The 17307-nt window shown below is 44.6% G+C and overlaps 1 protein-coding gene across 2 annotated transcripts in view; it reads right to left on the reverse strand.

Annotated features, from left to right (window-relative positions):
• Positions 1-17307, reverse strand: part of XPO5 (exportin 5) — a 762403-nt gene that overhangs the window by 567169 nt on the left and 177927 nt on the right. For both annotated transcript variants that reach the window (XM_086926019.1, XM_086926020.1), the window contains exons 16-17: positions 6871-6912; positions 5446-5535 (exon numbers count right to left, since the gene is read on the reverse strand). In XM_086926019.1, the coding sequence (XP_086782145.1) occupies positions 5446-5535; positions 6871-6912 (132 nt within the window). The remainder of the gene's footprint in view (positions 1-5445; positions 5536-6870; positions 6913-17307) is intronic.

A 17307-nucleotide genomic window follows, 5' to 3' on the forward strand; every position in this document is an offset into this window, starting at 1 on the left:
CAAAATGGTTTATGTACAAAAAACAGGGCAGAACCCAGATTGTGTGTCGTCAAGTAGGGTGTTATTTACGATGTAGGAGGAAAGTTGTCTGTCGACCTCTTTCTCAAAGAATCTGTAAGAATCTGTAAGAAAAATGAAGCAGCCCAATAGATTGATAGTTAGATAATGACTTGGGGTCTGTTGTAGCCTTAAAAAGGACAACCTTAGCAAATTTACAAATAGTAAGGAGACAGCTGATGGAAATAACTGGTTGCAAAGGTCCAAGATGGCTGGTGAGGTTAAGTTGGGGACAAAAGAAAATATATATGGTGGTCAGGAGTCAATCAGGAAGAGCTACATTTTATGGAAGTTAACAGGGTGCAGTAGACTATGTCCGAAGTAAGGCAGTGCACAGCATGTTTTTAGAGAAATGGGAGTGCCAAAATATCATGCAATCCTGTAGCGGACCGTACATCATCGCCAGCCTTATATTAGAAATGTTGTCTAAAAAGTTTCAAAGCATGTCAAACAACTCTTGAGAAGGGATAATGGTATTACTACAGGCAACAGGATTCAGTAAAGTAATGCCTTTTGAAAATAATTGTCTGTCTGAATGCGGACGTTTTTACACAAGAATACTATTAAGTGGCCAGAGAAGGTAAAATTTGTCATTGGTAGGCTTTGATAGCCTTGCACTTGCACATTGCCAATATTAGGTACTCAGAGTAGCAAGGTTAGTAGAGCTTGCTACAAACTTGGCAGAAGGGTTTCAGCATGAAGACGTAATGCAGAGCAGCTGAAATCCAACTACTGAATGAAATAGCAGCTACCGAAATCTCACATTTGAGAACGAGGGTTGTTTAACAATAAGAGAAGGTATTTCTGTTAATATTATAACAGGAGCACACAAGCCACAGAACTGTGGCGGAATGTATAGGCTGTGTGATGGGAAACATGAAGGGCACAGGGAAATGGACTGATCACAACAGTGGGAGGAGCAAATTCAATCTGAAATAATAGTAGGGCAAAATTGCAAAGCCGAAATAGAGAATCTATACTCTGCGCTATATACAACATACAGACTCCTATAACAGGGAAATTGTGCCATCTGGGTGGGCCTTTTTTCAAGGAATCAAGGTTGCATTTACAATCTAGCATATAAACCTTACTGAATTGTGTCAGATTATATTCTGCTCTAGCAATAAAGTACTTTCTTTACAAAGACATGCACTGGGCTGGAAAACGTAATCTTTAGGTTGACTGTTAAATTGGAACTCTTGCACCCACTCTACCTCCTTCAGAAGCCTATCTGCTCTTCCTCACCATCCTGACAGTCAAGTGCACAAAGGGTTTTACACGGTCCAGTTTTCAGAGGAACAGTATAACAGACCCCAGGATACAAGTGGTAAACTACCTTAAGCCCCAGGGTTGGGGGATAGGAGCCCCATACGCTAAAATGAGTCCAACAACACTAAATTATGAGAAATTACAAAGGTACATAGCAAATGACCCAGCCACGCTTAGTAGAATTAAACACGGTAAGAAACACTTTATGGAGCTAATGTTCTTTTAAAGAAACATCAAAAGGAGCTTGAAGAAAAGATAGCGTACAATGAAAAGTAAAACATTCCCCAGCCTCTGAGCACTAAGTGAAAAGATACCGAACCACTCCTAAAGCGGAAGCCGGGAGAGTCTGCTCGCTGTTTGTTTTTAAAATTATACTGCATGGTTTGTGCTTTTAAAACCATGTTTCACTCACCCTTGAGCACTTTCCCCCAGTAAGCTGCTGCAAAGTCCCTCGTACAGCGGATCTTAGCGCTGTTGCGGGTAGGGAACAACATCGCCGCCATCGCGCACAAACCCCCCGGGCCATGCCCACTTCCAGAGGCCATGCCTCCCACCTCCCTATATCAATGTGCATTCCCCGGACGCGCAGCGGGAGCGCCGTCAGCGCGCCGAAGGCGCGCCAAAGGAGAGCCCGTCTGCGCCAGGCCGGGCCCAGGGCCCAAAACCCCTGGAGGCTACACCACAATACCTGGGATCTATACGCCTGAACTACTACTCTCCATGCGACACCCTATAAAACAAAAATGTCAGATCCTGCCAAATGATAGGCACAATTCCATCTTGTGTCCTTCCTGCAATTTCCAACTTGATGTTCCTCAGCTCTGTCGGCCCACTGTCTCAAGCCGTAAGCCGGCACACACGTGGCTTCTAGGAAGCCTGAACTGCAGATCCCTCTGTAAAAATAAAAGAAACATATTTGACCTTTTGTCCGACAACTCACTGGACGCCCTATTCCTCACGGAGACGTGGCGACACGCCAGCTCAGGCCCAGACATAGCTGAAGCCCTTCCGTCTACCTATGCCATTGCCAGAATAGACCGAACCACTGGAGTAGGGGGTGGCATAGCAGTTATCTTTAAAAAATTGTTGCAATGTACCTTGGAACCAGTCTCCCTAAACGCCTGCGAGATGGCCCTATCCAAACTTCAACTCCACCCGAACTTTACCTTCACGGGTCTCCTGATCTATCGACCACCCGGCCCCTTTCAACCCTGGGCCACCCAACTAGTGGACTGGGCCGCCTCCGTCCGGATAAACTACAGCAATATGTCCATCACAGGCGACCTAAATATACACTTTGACGACCAGCTAAACAAACCAGGCTTAAACCAAATTCACGATCTTGCTGCCATTAATCTCACTTTGTGGAACTCGGGGGCTACACACAAAGGAGGACACCTTTTGGACCCTATTTTTTCCTGCCTTCCATTGTCACTCTGCCACCCAGCCTTGCCCCTACTTTGGTCAGATCAATTCCTTATAAATATCAGCGTGTCTGACCATATGAACTCCTGTCCCTCCGGCAGGACAGGACAGTCCGGCAATAGAAACTGGAAGAAACTGGACATAAACCACATCATGTCAATCCTAGATTAAGAAGATTAAGACCATCTACCAGGACATTGTAAAACAGCACCAGACACAAGCAGAAACTGTCCGGGACCTCGATCCAAAGGTGGAGGCCGTTTCCCCTGAGCAAAACCCGCCCTACGAGCCACTAACATCCTGGCCCGAGATAAATGTTCAGGGTCTTCGAGTCATCTTAGGGAAAGTAAAATCTGGCTCTCCCATCGACCCCCTCCCAATCTCTGTACTTAGACTCCTGGACACCCCACAACTCTCTGTCATCTGCCAAACTTTGAATTTATCCATCTCCACAGCAAAGGTCCCAGCCATGTGGAAACATGCCATGGTGTCACCACTTCTCAAGAAACCATCGGCAGATCCGAAAGTATTGGCCAACTTCCGCCCTATATCCCTCCTACCCGCATTCTCCAAAATCTTGGAGAAACACGTCCACGGACACCTTGCCAGTTTCACGGACGTAAACAACATACTTCACCCCTCCCAATCGGGTTTCCGCCCTGGCTTTTCGACTGAGACGACACTGCTTGGGGTTATGGAAAATCTTCGCCTCCTAGTCGACAGAGGTGACTCCGCTGCGCTGATTTTACTCGACCTCAGCGCAGCGTTCGACACCATCTCCCATCACATTCTGTTAAATTCGCTCTCCACCATGGGCATCCGGGCCAAAGCACTGGACTGGATATCATCTTTTCTGACTCTCAGGACGTTTCAAATCACCTCTAGTACCGCGGCCTCAAATGTCAACCTATCTCCCTATGGTGTCCCTCAGGGATCGGTACTGAGCCCATTGCTTTTAACTTATACGTAACCCCGCTCGCCCAGATCGCCGAAGCAGCAGGCCTCAACATGTTCACCTACGCCGACGATTCACAGATCGTATTTTCACTCTCCAATGGAGACCACGACTCCTCCTCCCTCCTGCAGTCTGGCCTTAGGAACATTGCCACTTGGATGAGCAAAAACATGCTCAAACTTAACGGCAGCAAAACTGAGGTTTTAATACTGGGCCCTAACCAAAACCTCTGGAACCCAAGACACTGGCCAACTGAAATGGCTCTCTACCCATCACGTCACAAAAAGTACGCAACTTAGGCATTATCCTTGACAACGGCCTAACTATGGAGCCCCAAGTCACCAACCTGACATCCACCTGCTTCACCATCCTGAGGTGGCTCAGGAAAATCATTTGGATGCTACCAGACGACCCTCAAAAATCAGTGGTCAACGCATTAATCACCTCCCGCTTGGACTACGGAAACGTCCTCTACCTACGGGCTTTAAAGACAGTCATGCGACACCTTCAACTGGTGCAGAACGCCGCAGCTAGACTGCTCTGCAAGTGCCACAGAAGGGAACACATGTCCGGTCACCTTAAACTGCTCCACTTGCTACGAATTGAAAATAGGGTTAAGTTCAAAACTCTTAGCCTTATGCACAGAATCAAATGGGGCAATGCCCCCAGATACCTGCAAGCCCTCGTGCGAACCTACACGCCGGCTCGCTGCCTGAGACCCTCATCTCAAGGCCTTTTTTCAGTTCCCAGAGTACGCCTAGTGAGGATGGGGGTAGATCTTTCTCCCTTCTGGGCCCCAAGCTCTGGAATTCCCTCCCTCAACACCTACGCCTGGAAACCCGCTATACCCACTTCCGCAAAGCCATCAAGACCTGGCTTTGTAACCAGTAATTTGCTCCTGCCTCTCCCCTGAGTCTTTCGTTCCTGCTCTTGTGGTCAATTATCTCTTAGCGCCAGGAAACCCTTTTCGGGTAGCTGTCGCACTTTATAAGCTGAATAAATAAATAAATAAATAAATAAATGATTTAAATCAAGGAAGGTGGGGGCATAGGCAGGAACGGGGAAGACCAGTTTGAATTGAGAGGCTGAACCTAAAGGATCAAAGGGAAAATAGAACTAAAAAGAGCGAAAAAAGGAGAGACTAGACCAGGGAAGCATTCAAAGCAAAACAGTAAAAAAAAGTGGAAATGAAGCTAAGTGGGAATAAAGTAACATGAGCTTACAAGAAGGTCATGCAGTAGGGAGAGCTTGAAGTAGTCGAATAGCAAAGGTAAATGCTGAGTTTAGAAAAGCTAGCGAACAGGAAGGCAGGGCAAATAGAAGAGAAGAAAAGTAAATAATATGAAAGAAAATAAGAAACAATAGGAGAGATTTAGTGGCCTCCTAATGACAGAATTATGTCTAGAATTCAGATTCAATATGCTCCTTCAATTATCGCAAAAAGTCATACTTTTGATTAGAGTTTTGTCTTTCTGTTCTATTATCATGACCACTGAAAAACTAAGTGCAAGAGAGTTCCAATAAGGTGCATTTTACGAATAAAATTCAGTTCCAAACTCAAGCGGGTCTGTTATTACTTCTGTTACTACGTCCCTCACATGAAAGGGCTACGTAGACTAACCTCTTCCCACCTTTATTTCCAAGCAAATAACAAATAAAACTCGCAAACCTTGTTTTGCTTACTCTTGAGTCATTGATCGCTAATAAAAGAATAAGTACGTGATTTACTCTTTACTCACCAAGACAAGCTGAGAGTAGTCTCTACACATCTTAATGATGGATGAGCAGGCATGTCTTCTAACATTCTTTACAGCCCGTGTTCTGGGTGCCTGTACATACAAAAACATTTGAATGGGCATCAAAAATAGGTCAGGAAGGACAAGGCAATAATACATAGTGAAAGTTCAATGATTCATTAAAGGGTCTGAGAGCCCCAGGATTGCTGACCGTACAAGAGACCCGGGATAGGGTCTCCTGTCCGACATCATTGGAAGCGTAGACAGGACATGAATCACATGCTGCTTAAATAGCTGGCATGGAAAGGATCGGGCTCGGAGGTGGTTTCCCCGCCAGTTCTCTGCTAGCTGGGAATCCTATTCACCCTGCACGATCATAGGACAGAGTTACGGGTTAAATAAAGGGAAAGACAAAAAAATAAATACCAATTTTTAATTCAATGATATGCTGGACTGCCCAAGGCGAGGCTGTAGAACCAAGGACAGCTCTGATGCGACAGGCATTCTCCACCTTCCCACTGACAATTATATGCAAGCCAGTGAAGAACCTCCGATTTTCTCCCTGATAAATCGATGCAAGTCAAGGTAAGGAGTGCAGTTCCACGACATTATCACTTCCGCTGTTCCTTGTGCTAAAACATAACCAAGTAAATTGGCATCTGTCTCACTTTAAAACTCGGATTTATTTGCAAGCACGAATGGCAAAAGGAAAGCTAATACTCTATAAATTGGAGTCAGCGAGGAAGAATATAGTGAGGAATAAGGGTTGAATCATGGGTAATATTATCCAGCACACTACCACTGGCAAATAAACTCTAGTGTTTACTTAAGATAAGAAGTCAGCATCCTAAGATGCTCTATGCACCATAGAATTCATGAAGAGCACAAGTATTGTTTTTTAAAAGAACTCAAACAATGCAGGTGATCTCTGTTGAGTGCAATTATTTTGGAAAATTCAGGATATCAAAAAAGTTAAAGTTGTACCACTGCCAACAAAAGAAACTGTAAAAACAACCTAAAACATGGTTTTCAACAAGAACACAAGTACAAATTCTAGGACTTGTGCGGAAAGATAAGAAGCCTCTAAAGCAATCTATAAACCACTTACCTAGGACTCTGCTATTCGGAAAGCCTCACAGTGACAACATCTGGAAGTGTACAATAATCCCAACTTCAAACACATTTGAGGTATTGTGGATCAGTCTCAACTACTAAACGTAGGATGGGGTTGGTAGAAGGATGGGGTAGGGTGGTAGGTAAAAAGCAGTCTTAGCAGAGAGATATTGGAATTCTGTACGGCGCAAATGCTGGATAGATTAGAACGCTCACTCAAGAAACAGCAGTCACTGCACTCTCAACCATATTTGAATAGAAGCCAAAACCTGATGCAACGCTTTCATTGATGCTAAGGAGAAGGTATAAACTCACCTTGCTTTCTTCAATAGTTTCAAAGGTAACTGCAGCAAACAACTAGGAGGCAAGGACAAGCGAGACAAATGATTATCATCAAAGATAACAGTGTTTTTTCCTGTTAAGTACTTAACACAAGCCAACATATTTAATTGTGCCCCTCTCAGTCCACTAAAGACAACATATCTGGACAGACAAATCATTTTTTTCTCTCTGCAAATCTAGAACACACACATTCAAGACACAATTTTAGTTGGATACAAGTTGTCAGGTTTTCAAAAACCATTCTTCATTATGACAGTTTGTGTACACCAACACATTGGCAATTTGGTTACTGAATCCACTTGCGTGTTATATTGAGTTCTGGATGACTTATGACAGACACTTCAGGTTTTTTTCTTTTGTGGTTTTTTTTAAATTTTATTTTCAACAAATTCTTTCTAGGTACAGATTAGTATTGTATTTCCTGGGAAGATCTTTGAAGTAAGCATTTTGTGCAAAATCTAGCCTTCCTTCAAGGTCTCCCCAATTCAGATTGCTTAGAGTGGTCAAATGAGCTCCTTGAGGAAATACTTCCAGTTACGAAAACTATCTGGGTTTTCAATCTTGTAGGTAGAATCCTTCTTCTCTCTCCCTTTGTTTGCCCCATGTGATTCGGATTTAGGTTTCCGTTTAGGAGAAAGTGAGACATATTTGTATATAAACTGAAAGAATGTACGGGAAAAGACCTAACATACTCACCTGTGATGCAATTATTTTCATCTAACTCCATATAAGTCCGCTTCTAGGAGATTGGTAATGTTTGTAGATGTTTGAAAGAGGATATCTTCATATTTGAGCATAGTGCTCTGCAAATTTAAAGATGTTGGCTGATCAATACCTTAAAAACAGCATAATTTCATAGACAATATAATAGACACTTGTGTACACACCGGCATTTCTTTAGAAGCTTTGGGATCAAAGTTTGGGGACCCCAATAAAAAGATAATTAAAAAATGCATTATCATTATGCATTTGACTGCTCCTCCAGAATGAGCACCGGAAGAGTTCCCACAACCATTAATAACAGCAAAGGGGACTAAGGGGAACCTTTGCAGACGCTTGAGATAGAGAAACACATGTAATATGTTAGACATCACACCTCTGGGTGTATTAAATAGGACTATTAACATATGGATAAAAATAGTTATCTGGATTAACTCCATTGTGCTACAAAGAACGGTGAAGCAGCCCATATCAAAGCTTTTTTCGGCATTGACTGCTGCTGTACCCAATTGCATGATAAACACCTTTCCAGTCTGCATATGGTGGCAAAAAACATACGGAAGAACATATTAGTTTCTGAAAGATGTTAACATCTATATTTACTAGGAACTTTGTGATCAGGGTTTAACAAAGAATGATCTGTTATCAGTTGGCAGTTTGGGTTCCTTGCCCTGCTCAGTAAGCAAATCACAACCAGACATGTTTCGGTACCCCTGGAAAGAGAGCCCCTGCTCTTTCGGACCAGAAACAAAACACATCCTGGGTGGATATGTCACACCTCCTCCACCAGGGTGGGCCACTGCTTGAAGAGGAGAGCTTCAAAGGCCTGCTGCCTTTGTATTGTGCCCCCCAGCCTCTGCTGCTAGCAGCAGTTGGCAGCCCCCAGTGTACACCCCACTTTGGGCAGAAAAACCAGTGGAAAAACTTAATAGGAGGTGTGCCCACCTCAGCCAACTCCACCCCTCTAGTGGAGGAGACCAAGTTAAGCACACTTTTCAGTCCGCTCCATATTGAAGATGAGGGGACCCCTCCAATCAGGGCTAGGTCTATGCCCACCACCCGCAGGAGGGTGGCATAATAGTGGGTGTAGTCAACCCAGGTAAAGTGCCCATTGGCCATACCTTGTACACTCCTAAAACATCCCCTAAATTTTGTATTTAGGTGGTTACCCCAGACCTGGAAACTAGAACTGCGACAACCTAAGAAGAAAAAAGACATCCCTGCAGAGAAGACAGAATATGACTGCCTTGGCCCAAGCCCTACCGCGCTGTCGCCAGCTTCTGCGATCCTGTGACCAGTCTTACAACCAGCGGCCTCTGAAACCCTGGGAGGACTGCTGCCATCGAAAAAGACTCAAATCTCCAGTGGGTAGTGGACCTGTCTAGAAGAAAACGACTCCAAGTGCTTCGGATCTAGCTGAAACTGGACTGTTGCCCACTCTGCACCTGATGCCCACGGCTGAATGCCTCACATGTGCAGTGAAATCGGCCCAGTGATCCGGACTTCGAGTCCCGCGTTGGCTGAACACTCCTGAACTCCACAGCAGCACCTGCAGCATGAATTCAGAGGTTCCCCTTGACCTCGACCGGTTCCGGTAAGATGACTCCAACATCAAAAAAGGCACCCCTGCAACCGAAGACGCTGGGCCTTGGTGAGCTGAACTAATGATATCCTTACGACCCCCTACATCTTTACTTAGTTCTTCTGCAGCTCGTCTTCCTCTTGCGCCCTCTGGTGCAATGCCTGCAGCCTGTTTGCCAAAAGAAGAATCCACATCGAAAAGAATTGGGCGCCCAGCACTGAAATAGCAATCTGCCCCCCATGTCCCATTTGTGGTGTATGTTTGATGCTGCTTTGTTGACCCACCTATGCTGGTCCTAACCCCCAAAGCTCGGCTCCTGCGACCGATTTACCTACCTGCAAGCAGCGTGGCTCCAGGCACCCCCAGTCTCCATTTAAAAGGCATTGGGCCGATCTCCGACTTTGACCTCTGCACCCAGTCGCCCCTGTGCCACTGGTGGTGCAGTTTTGGTACTCACCTGATCCTTGCCCCTTGCGGACTTTAGGGCCCGAAGTCTGTAAGTGTGTTACTTACCTGTTTAACAGCGATATTATTTTCCCCATAGGATAGCACTGAGCTGTTCTGAAAATAGTGTGTCGATTTTTAAAAGTAAAAAGTATTTTTATTTAAAAACGTACTTACCTTATTGCAAAGATCTTGGTCTTGAAACACAAACAAAGCTTATTTTTCCTAAACTGGTGTGGATCTCCTTATTGAGTCGTGTGTCCATTATTAGTCAATGTTGTGCAATAAATGTCTTACACTACCCTGTGTTAGGCCTAAGGCTGCTTGCCCACACTACCTCTAATAGAGCACTTTGGGTTTTACTTGAGCCCTGTACACTTATGGAGGACTGAGAAGAAACAACGTTAAAGTAGGGTCCTAGGGCTAGATTAACGACCCAACAGACACATGCCCAGTTAACACTTATACAAACGAAAGAAGTATCTGAGGGTCTGAGTGAAACTACAATCCTATTGTGAAAACATCAATTGGTGTGCTATGAGATAAACAATTTAATGTGACTATGTGTCATGCTGCACTCAAATCCTCAAATTTGAAAAAAGTGCCCATCAGCTCTTGCCCGGTACCGCTCTACATCATTTGGGCTCTCCTTCCCCAGGAGAAGGTGCATTATGTCTATCAGTGTTGTATTAATAGAAAAACAACTTCAGAGGAATCCTAAGTTGTACTAAGAGGACCGGAGAATTATTTGTTGTTGGTAGCTGAATTACAGTGCCAAAAATAAATTCGTGAAAAAGGTGCAATATTAAAATTAGGTAATTATTGAGTGGATTAGAGAAAATTTTATTGGGTTCCCTCAATACTCCTAATATTAAAAAGTGAGAAAACAAGCAGATTTAACATAATATCTGCCGGTCAGTAGGGTCAACATGTTTCAGCAATTGTGACTCTAAATATGTCACTGCTTTCTTCAGGACCTAGATGTTAATGGCTACTGTACAAGAAAAGGAAAAATATCACCTGTATATTTTTCTCAAATTCGTTCAATCTTCTCCCCTGTAGTTAGTGAAGGGAAAATAAACACACACAAAAACAAATGAGAACACAGTAGGGTCGTAGAAAGGCATACACATTTTGTTTAGCCATACATTTAGGATATTTGGTAATATCAAAATGGTCACGATATCACCATTTTCTCAAAACTAAGTTTTTTTAGCCACCTTACCTAATTAGTAGGAGGAATAGCATCACCCCACCTGGCTGCTGCTCAGGTATGAGGAGCACCGCTCTAGTAAAAAACACAAAACAAGACACTTAAACTCACACCATCAGGCCACGCATCTTTCACAGACTCAGTTTTGTATCGATATTTTGTTCACTTAAGGTGTTTTAGAGTAAACAAAAGGATATCAATCGGCTCATAATTATCCTCTAATATTGTTGGTTCAACTATAGAGATATGTCATGGCGACGCTTTTTAGTATAAAGTACAGATCGGCATCGAGTAGTTCAAAAAGTAGCCATTAACATCTAGGTCCTGAATAAAAGCAGTGACATATTTAGAGTCACAATTGCTGAAACATGTTGACCCTACTGACCGGCAGATATTATGTTAAATCTGCTTGTTTTCTCACTTTTTATTATTAGGAGTATTGAGGGAACCCAATAAAATTTTCTCTAATCCACTCAATAATTACCTAATTTTAATATTGCACCTTTTTCACGAATTTATTTTTGGCACTGTAATTCAGCTACCAACAACAAATAATTCTCCGGTCCTCTTAGTACAACTTTGGATTCCTCTGAAGTTGTTTTTCTATCAATACGTCACTGATAGACATACTGGACCTGGCAAGAGCTGATGGGCACTTTTTTCAAATTTGAGGATTTGAGTGCAGCATGACACATAGTCACATTAAATTGTTTATCTCATAGCACACCAATTGATGTTTTCACAATAGGATTGTAGTTTCACTCAGACCCTCAGACACTTATGGAGGACCCCTGGACGCCGTGCACAGTACAACCACCTAGTGGGCATGCATTTACAGACCCAGCTTCCCAGACACATGGACAGATCCACGTTGGATACACCTTTCACAGTCAAATAAATAATGAAAGCAATAATGACTATGCCTTGGGGAAGACTCTTGGCCCTAACGTACTGCCTGTTCTTTAAAAATGTTCTCCTGCTTGTTGAACCCCCACCTCCATAGGGTGTTTAAGGAACTCTTTATAACCAGTCTTTTAATTTGACTAACGAAGCATTACTATCGTGGTCATACTCAAACCCAATAAGTGGGCACAAGACTGCTCCTCCTACTGACCTATATCACTCATTAACATTGAAATGAAAATACTAGCCAAAATAGTCACCATTTGCCTTGCCAGGGTGGTGCATTCGTTTGTCTTTCATGACCATAATGATTCATCATAGTCACAGTATAGGACACTGCTTGCGATGCCTCCATTTGGTCCTCGCAAAGGCGCGCATGAGACCCTGGGTGATGGCGCACTAGTGGTGCTGGACCTGAAACAGGTGTTTGACTTGGTTCATTCCTACACCAAGTGATACAGAAAATTACCTTTGAAAATCGTTACAGGGAGCTCGTTGAAGTCCTTTATAGCGAGCCATGGGCACAGTACAGAGAGAATGGAACCATGTCGGCACCATTCAGAGTACGGCTGGGCACATGGCAGGAGTGCCTTCTTTCACAAAAGTTTGCTCTACTAACCGAAATCCTGGCAGATTTTGTGAGGACGCTCAATTAAAGGGAACTTGGTAGGCGAACGGTGGGGAGGATCGAAGCTCTCTATATGCTGATGACATACTGCTAAATGTTCAGCGACCAGACATCTCCATTCCCCGTCTCATGGATGTCCTCACAAAATTCAGGGAAATTGGGGGGCATTAGTCTATGCAGACATCGGCGCAGGCAAAATCGCTCTCCTGGCTTCCATACCTCTGCAAGCTAACACTTCAAATACCTGGGCATGGTAATTTCTGAGAACCAGCATCAATGTTGGGAATTAACATAACTCAGATCCTAGACAATCTAAAGAAGGAACTGGTCTTGTGGGTCTCGCTTCCTTTCTCAGTTGTGGTCCGAAGCGCATTGTTCAAAATGGTTTCACTGTCAAACTCTCTCTATAACCTACAGCTCCCACAGAGCTTTTTCACGGAATTGCAATCTCAAATTAGCACTTTCCTTTGTGTAGGGACAGTCCCACGGATCTCCTTTGCAAAGTGTAGACCCCTATGAGGGTGTGCTAGGAGTATCAGTCGTGAGGTGTTATTACTGGGCTGCCCAGCTTGCCTGCATTAATTATTGGATATTTTGGGAAAGAGGAGACCTGCCAAAAAGATTGGAACTAGACGTTCTAGACAGGTTTGACTTCTTTCGCCTCTTATATGGTAAGACAATAAAAAAAAACAGTAGTAACTAGAATACTATTGCTGTGCTGGCTGGACGCTCTTCGACGCATTCAATGGTACGCAAAACCCACCACAATGATTTTACTATGACGAGGCATCTGGCTTGCGCAGATGGCAAAATAATCGGGCTTCTGGATATGCATCATGATGGGCATTTCATCAATAGGTGATCTGTGGCATACCAACAGTATCCAGTCCTTTCAAGAACTCATTGGAGACTTCCAACTCACAAAACCCAATTTTTCAAATTCCCTCCAATCGAGGCATGCACTTGAGAGCTATAGGGACGCACTGATGGCATTCCCAGAATTTAGTCCATCAGAGCCTAAATTCACTACTAAAATCCTATGGGCAAAGGGCACCACCCCAATTTAAAGCCAAGGGAAATGATGGAATTCGACCCAGGGAAGTTGGATGATGACAAAGAAGAGAAAATAGCACCTCAGCGCTCATTTAGGCCCGCTTGGCCCTTATCTAGTTCATATACTTGTATAGATATTACTATAATCCTTCGCATGTCTCAGAAATGGGAAGGGCGAGATCCCCAGGCTATCAAAGGTGTTGGGTTCTTCTTGCTTGACACATTTTTCAGATGATATGGTAATGCCCCTGTGTGTAGGGCTATTGGCGCACTGTGTGTGATGTTCTGGGGAAGGTGGTTGGAAGGTCAACGACTCTATATCCTGAGGTTGCAAACCTAGGAATTATGGATCATTTGGGAGGGCCTAGGGATACAGTCTCCTTAATTGCTATTGGCTTCCTGATTGCTAAACACAACTTGGCTTGCTACTGAAGCAAGATGGAGCTCCCCTCCTTGGAGGAATGGAACTAAGGTCTGGACTTTTGCACCACAATGGAAGAATTGGTTGACAAGGCCCGTGATGTGCCCTAAAAACATATCAAAATATGAACTCCTTGGTGGAACCGTTGGTAGCCTCTAATGTAGAAAATACTTTTCAGTTATACAGGACTATCATGGCTGTCACAAGTGACCTTGTATTCTTATTACAAAAATACTCTAATATCCAGATTGTCTGTAGAATGAACTATTGTGCAGGTGAGGGACTCCTCACTTTTGACTTGTATAGTTGTATTGTTGCATAAAACCAATAAGGAATATGCTACTTACCAGTATGCATCTGTTCTTGGCATGTAGGGCTGCTGACATTCATATCTGTGCATAGATCGCCGCCTAGTGTTGGGTCCGGATGATTGCACGTTGTTGTCCTGGAAGAGTCTTCTTAGTATCACGAGATAGGTGGCTCCTCCCCTGGACTACAGTGCGCATGGGCATCCTCTCCATCCTCAGATTGTTTTTCGCCATTGTGGCAGGGATGGAGTATGATACAGTAAGTGATGCCCATGCTAAGAATAATTCGGAGTGCTACAGCTGCGACAGGCACCGGGGAGGAGGGAGGGCGATATGAATGTCAGCAGCCCTACATGCCAAGAACAGATGCATACTGGTAAGTAGCATATTCCGTTTGAGGCATGTGGGCTGCTGAATTCATGTCTGTGCATAGAATGTATAGCAGTCTCCCCCCTAGCGGTGGTTGCCCGTGCCAGCTGCAGCAGCCTGAAAAAGAGTCTTGAGTACAGCCTGTCCTACAGCTGCTTGCTGTTTGGGGTGTACATCTACGCAGTAGTGTTTGGTCAATGTATGTATGGTAGTCCATGTGGCTGCTCTACATATGTCTTCTAGAGGAATGTTTCCCAGGAAAGCCATGGATGCCCCTAACTTGCGTGTGGAATGCGCTCTTGGGGGAACTGTTAATGTGCGTTTAGCTTTCTGATAACAAATTTGTATGCACTTAACAATCCATCTGGCTATATCTGATTTTGTGCTGTGGTGAAAAGGCAACAAACAGTTGCTTAGTTTTTCTGAAAGGTTTTGTTCTGTCTATATAGTACAGGAGAGCTCTTTTAACGTCCAGGGTATGTAGAGCTCTTTCTGCCACTGAATCTGGATTTGGGAAGAACACTGGCAGTTCGATAGTCTGATTGATGTGAAACTGGGATACCACCTTTGGCATAAATTTAGGGTTTGTACGTAGCACTACCCTATTTGCATGAATTTTTATGAATGGCTCCTGAATAGTTAGGGTTTGTAGCTCACTAACTCTTCTAAGTGATGTAATCGCCACTAAGAAAGCCACTTTCCACGTTAGGAATTGTCTCTCACACGAGTGTAGAGGTTCAAAAGGTGGTCCCATCAGTCTGGTTAGAACCACGTTCAGGTTCCAGACAGGTGAAGGTGGGTGTCTTGGAGGAATCACTAGTTTGAATCCCTCCATAAAAGCTTTAATAGCAGGTACCCTGAAGAGTGAAAGGTGTTGCCTGTTCTGAAGATAAGCTGCCACCGCAGCTAAATGTATACGTATGGAACTGTAGGCTAGATTGCATCTATGTAAATGTAACAGGTAACATATGATGTTTTGAGTAGAGGCATCTAGCGAATTTAAGTCATTATTGGTACAATAGATGATAAATCGTTTCCACTTCGCCTCATAGCATGCTCTGGTTGTAGGTCTTCTTGCCTCTTTGATAATATTCATACAGTCAGGAGGCAAGTTCAGGTAACCAAACTCTATGACTTCAGGAGCCAGATCGCAAGGTTCAACTGTTGCGGATCTGGGTGCTGAATGTCTCTATGGCTCTTTGTTAAAAGACTGGGTGTTAATCGCAGCCTTTGATGAGGCACCACGGAAAGTTCTAGGAACGTGGTGTACCACGGTTGCCTCGCCCACGTTGGAGCAACTAGGATGAGTGTCATGGAGTGTTGTCCCAGTTTGCGTGCCACTAGTGGTATGAGCGGGGCTGGGGGAAAAGCGTATGCAAACCTGCCTTACCAGTTCATCCATATTGCATTGCCCTGAGACTGCGGATGTGGAAACCTGGCGGCGAAGCTTTGGCATTTTGTGTTTTCCCTTGTGGCGAACAGGTCTATCTCTGGGTGACCCCACTGCTGGAAGTACCGTTGTAGCACTGAGGGATGTATCTCCCACTCGTGCATCTGGTGGCTGTGTCTGCTGAGCAGATCCGCCATCTGGTTGTCCCTGCCTGGGAGGTTATCCGCCATGAGGAATATGTTCCTCTGAATGACCCACTTCCACATGCTTTGCGCCAGATGTGACAACTGTGGAGAGTGTGTCCCTCCCTGCTTCTGTATGTAGTACATGGCAGTCATGTTGTCCGTCCGGATCAACACAACTTTGTTGCACAAATGTACCTTGAACGCCTTCATTGCCATGAAGATCGCCATCAGTTCCAGCAGGTTGATGTGCATCTTCTTTTGCTGTGTCGTCCATAGTCCCTGTACTGTGTAATGGAGGACATGCGCTCCCCAGCCCAGGAGAGATGCGTCCGTCGTCAGCACTATTTGTGGTACAGGCTCTTGGAACGGTGTCCCCTGCAAAGGTTTTGTGGGTTCCACCAATGCAGAGTTGTATGCGCGACGGGTCACCAACACTAGGTCTTTTAATTGTCCTTGAGCCTGGTTCCACTGCTGTGCTAAGCACTCCTGAAGCGGACGCATGTGTAGTCTCGCGTGAGGGACTATGAAGATGCAGGAGGCCATCATGCCTATCAACTGAATAAACACCCGTGCTGGGAGCGAGTGTTGGGGTCTGAATCTCTGAATCAGTAATTGAATACTGTTGATTCTTGCTGAGTTTGGCTGTGCCTTTGCTACCAGAGTGTCTATCGTCGCTCCTGGGTACTGTTGTACGTGAGCGAGTTGGAGATGAGACTTTGCGTAGCTTAATGAGAATCCGAGGCTGTGCAGGAGGTGAATAGTGCGAGACATGTGGCTGGCACATTGCTGGACTGACTTTGCTTGGATGAGCCAGTCGTCCAGATAGGGGTAGACGTGGACATGGTTTCTCCTCAGGTGCGCTGCTACTGTTGCTAGGCACTTGGTAAACACCCTGGGGGCTGTTGTCACTCCGAAAGGTAGTACCTTGAACTGGTAGTGCTGATTTTGTATGGTAAACCTGAGATACTTCCTGTGTGCAGGATGTATTGGTATGTGGAAGTACGCGTCTTTTAGGTCTAGTGTTGCGAGGAAGTCTCCTTGAGTGAGCAATGGCAGAACCTGTTGTAGAGTGAGCATGTGAAAATGTTCTGATAAGATGTATTGGTTTAGGGGCCTGAGATCCAGTATTGGCATGAGAGACCCGTCCTTTTTGGGGATTAAGAAGTACAGCGAGTATACCCTGTAGGAAGGTGG

This window comes from Lissotriton vulgaris, chromosome 6 (assembly GCF_964263255.1).
Source record: "Lissotriton vulgaris chromosome 6, aLisVul1.2, whole genome shotgun sequence".
NCBI lineage: Eukaryota > Metazoa > Chordata > Amphibia > Caudata > Salamandridae > Lissotriton > Lissotriton vulgaris.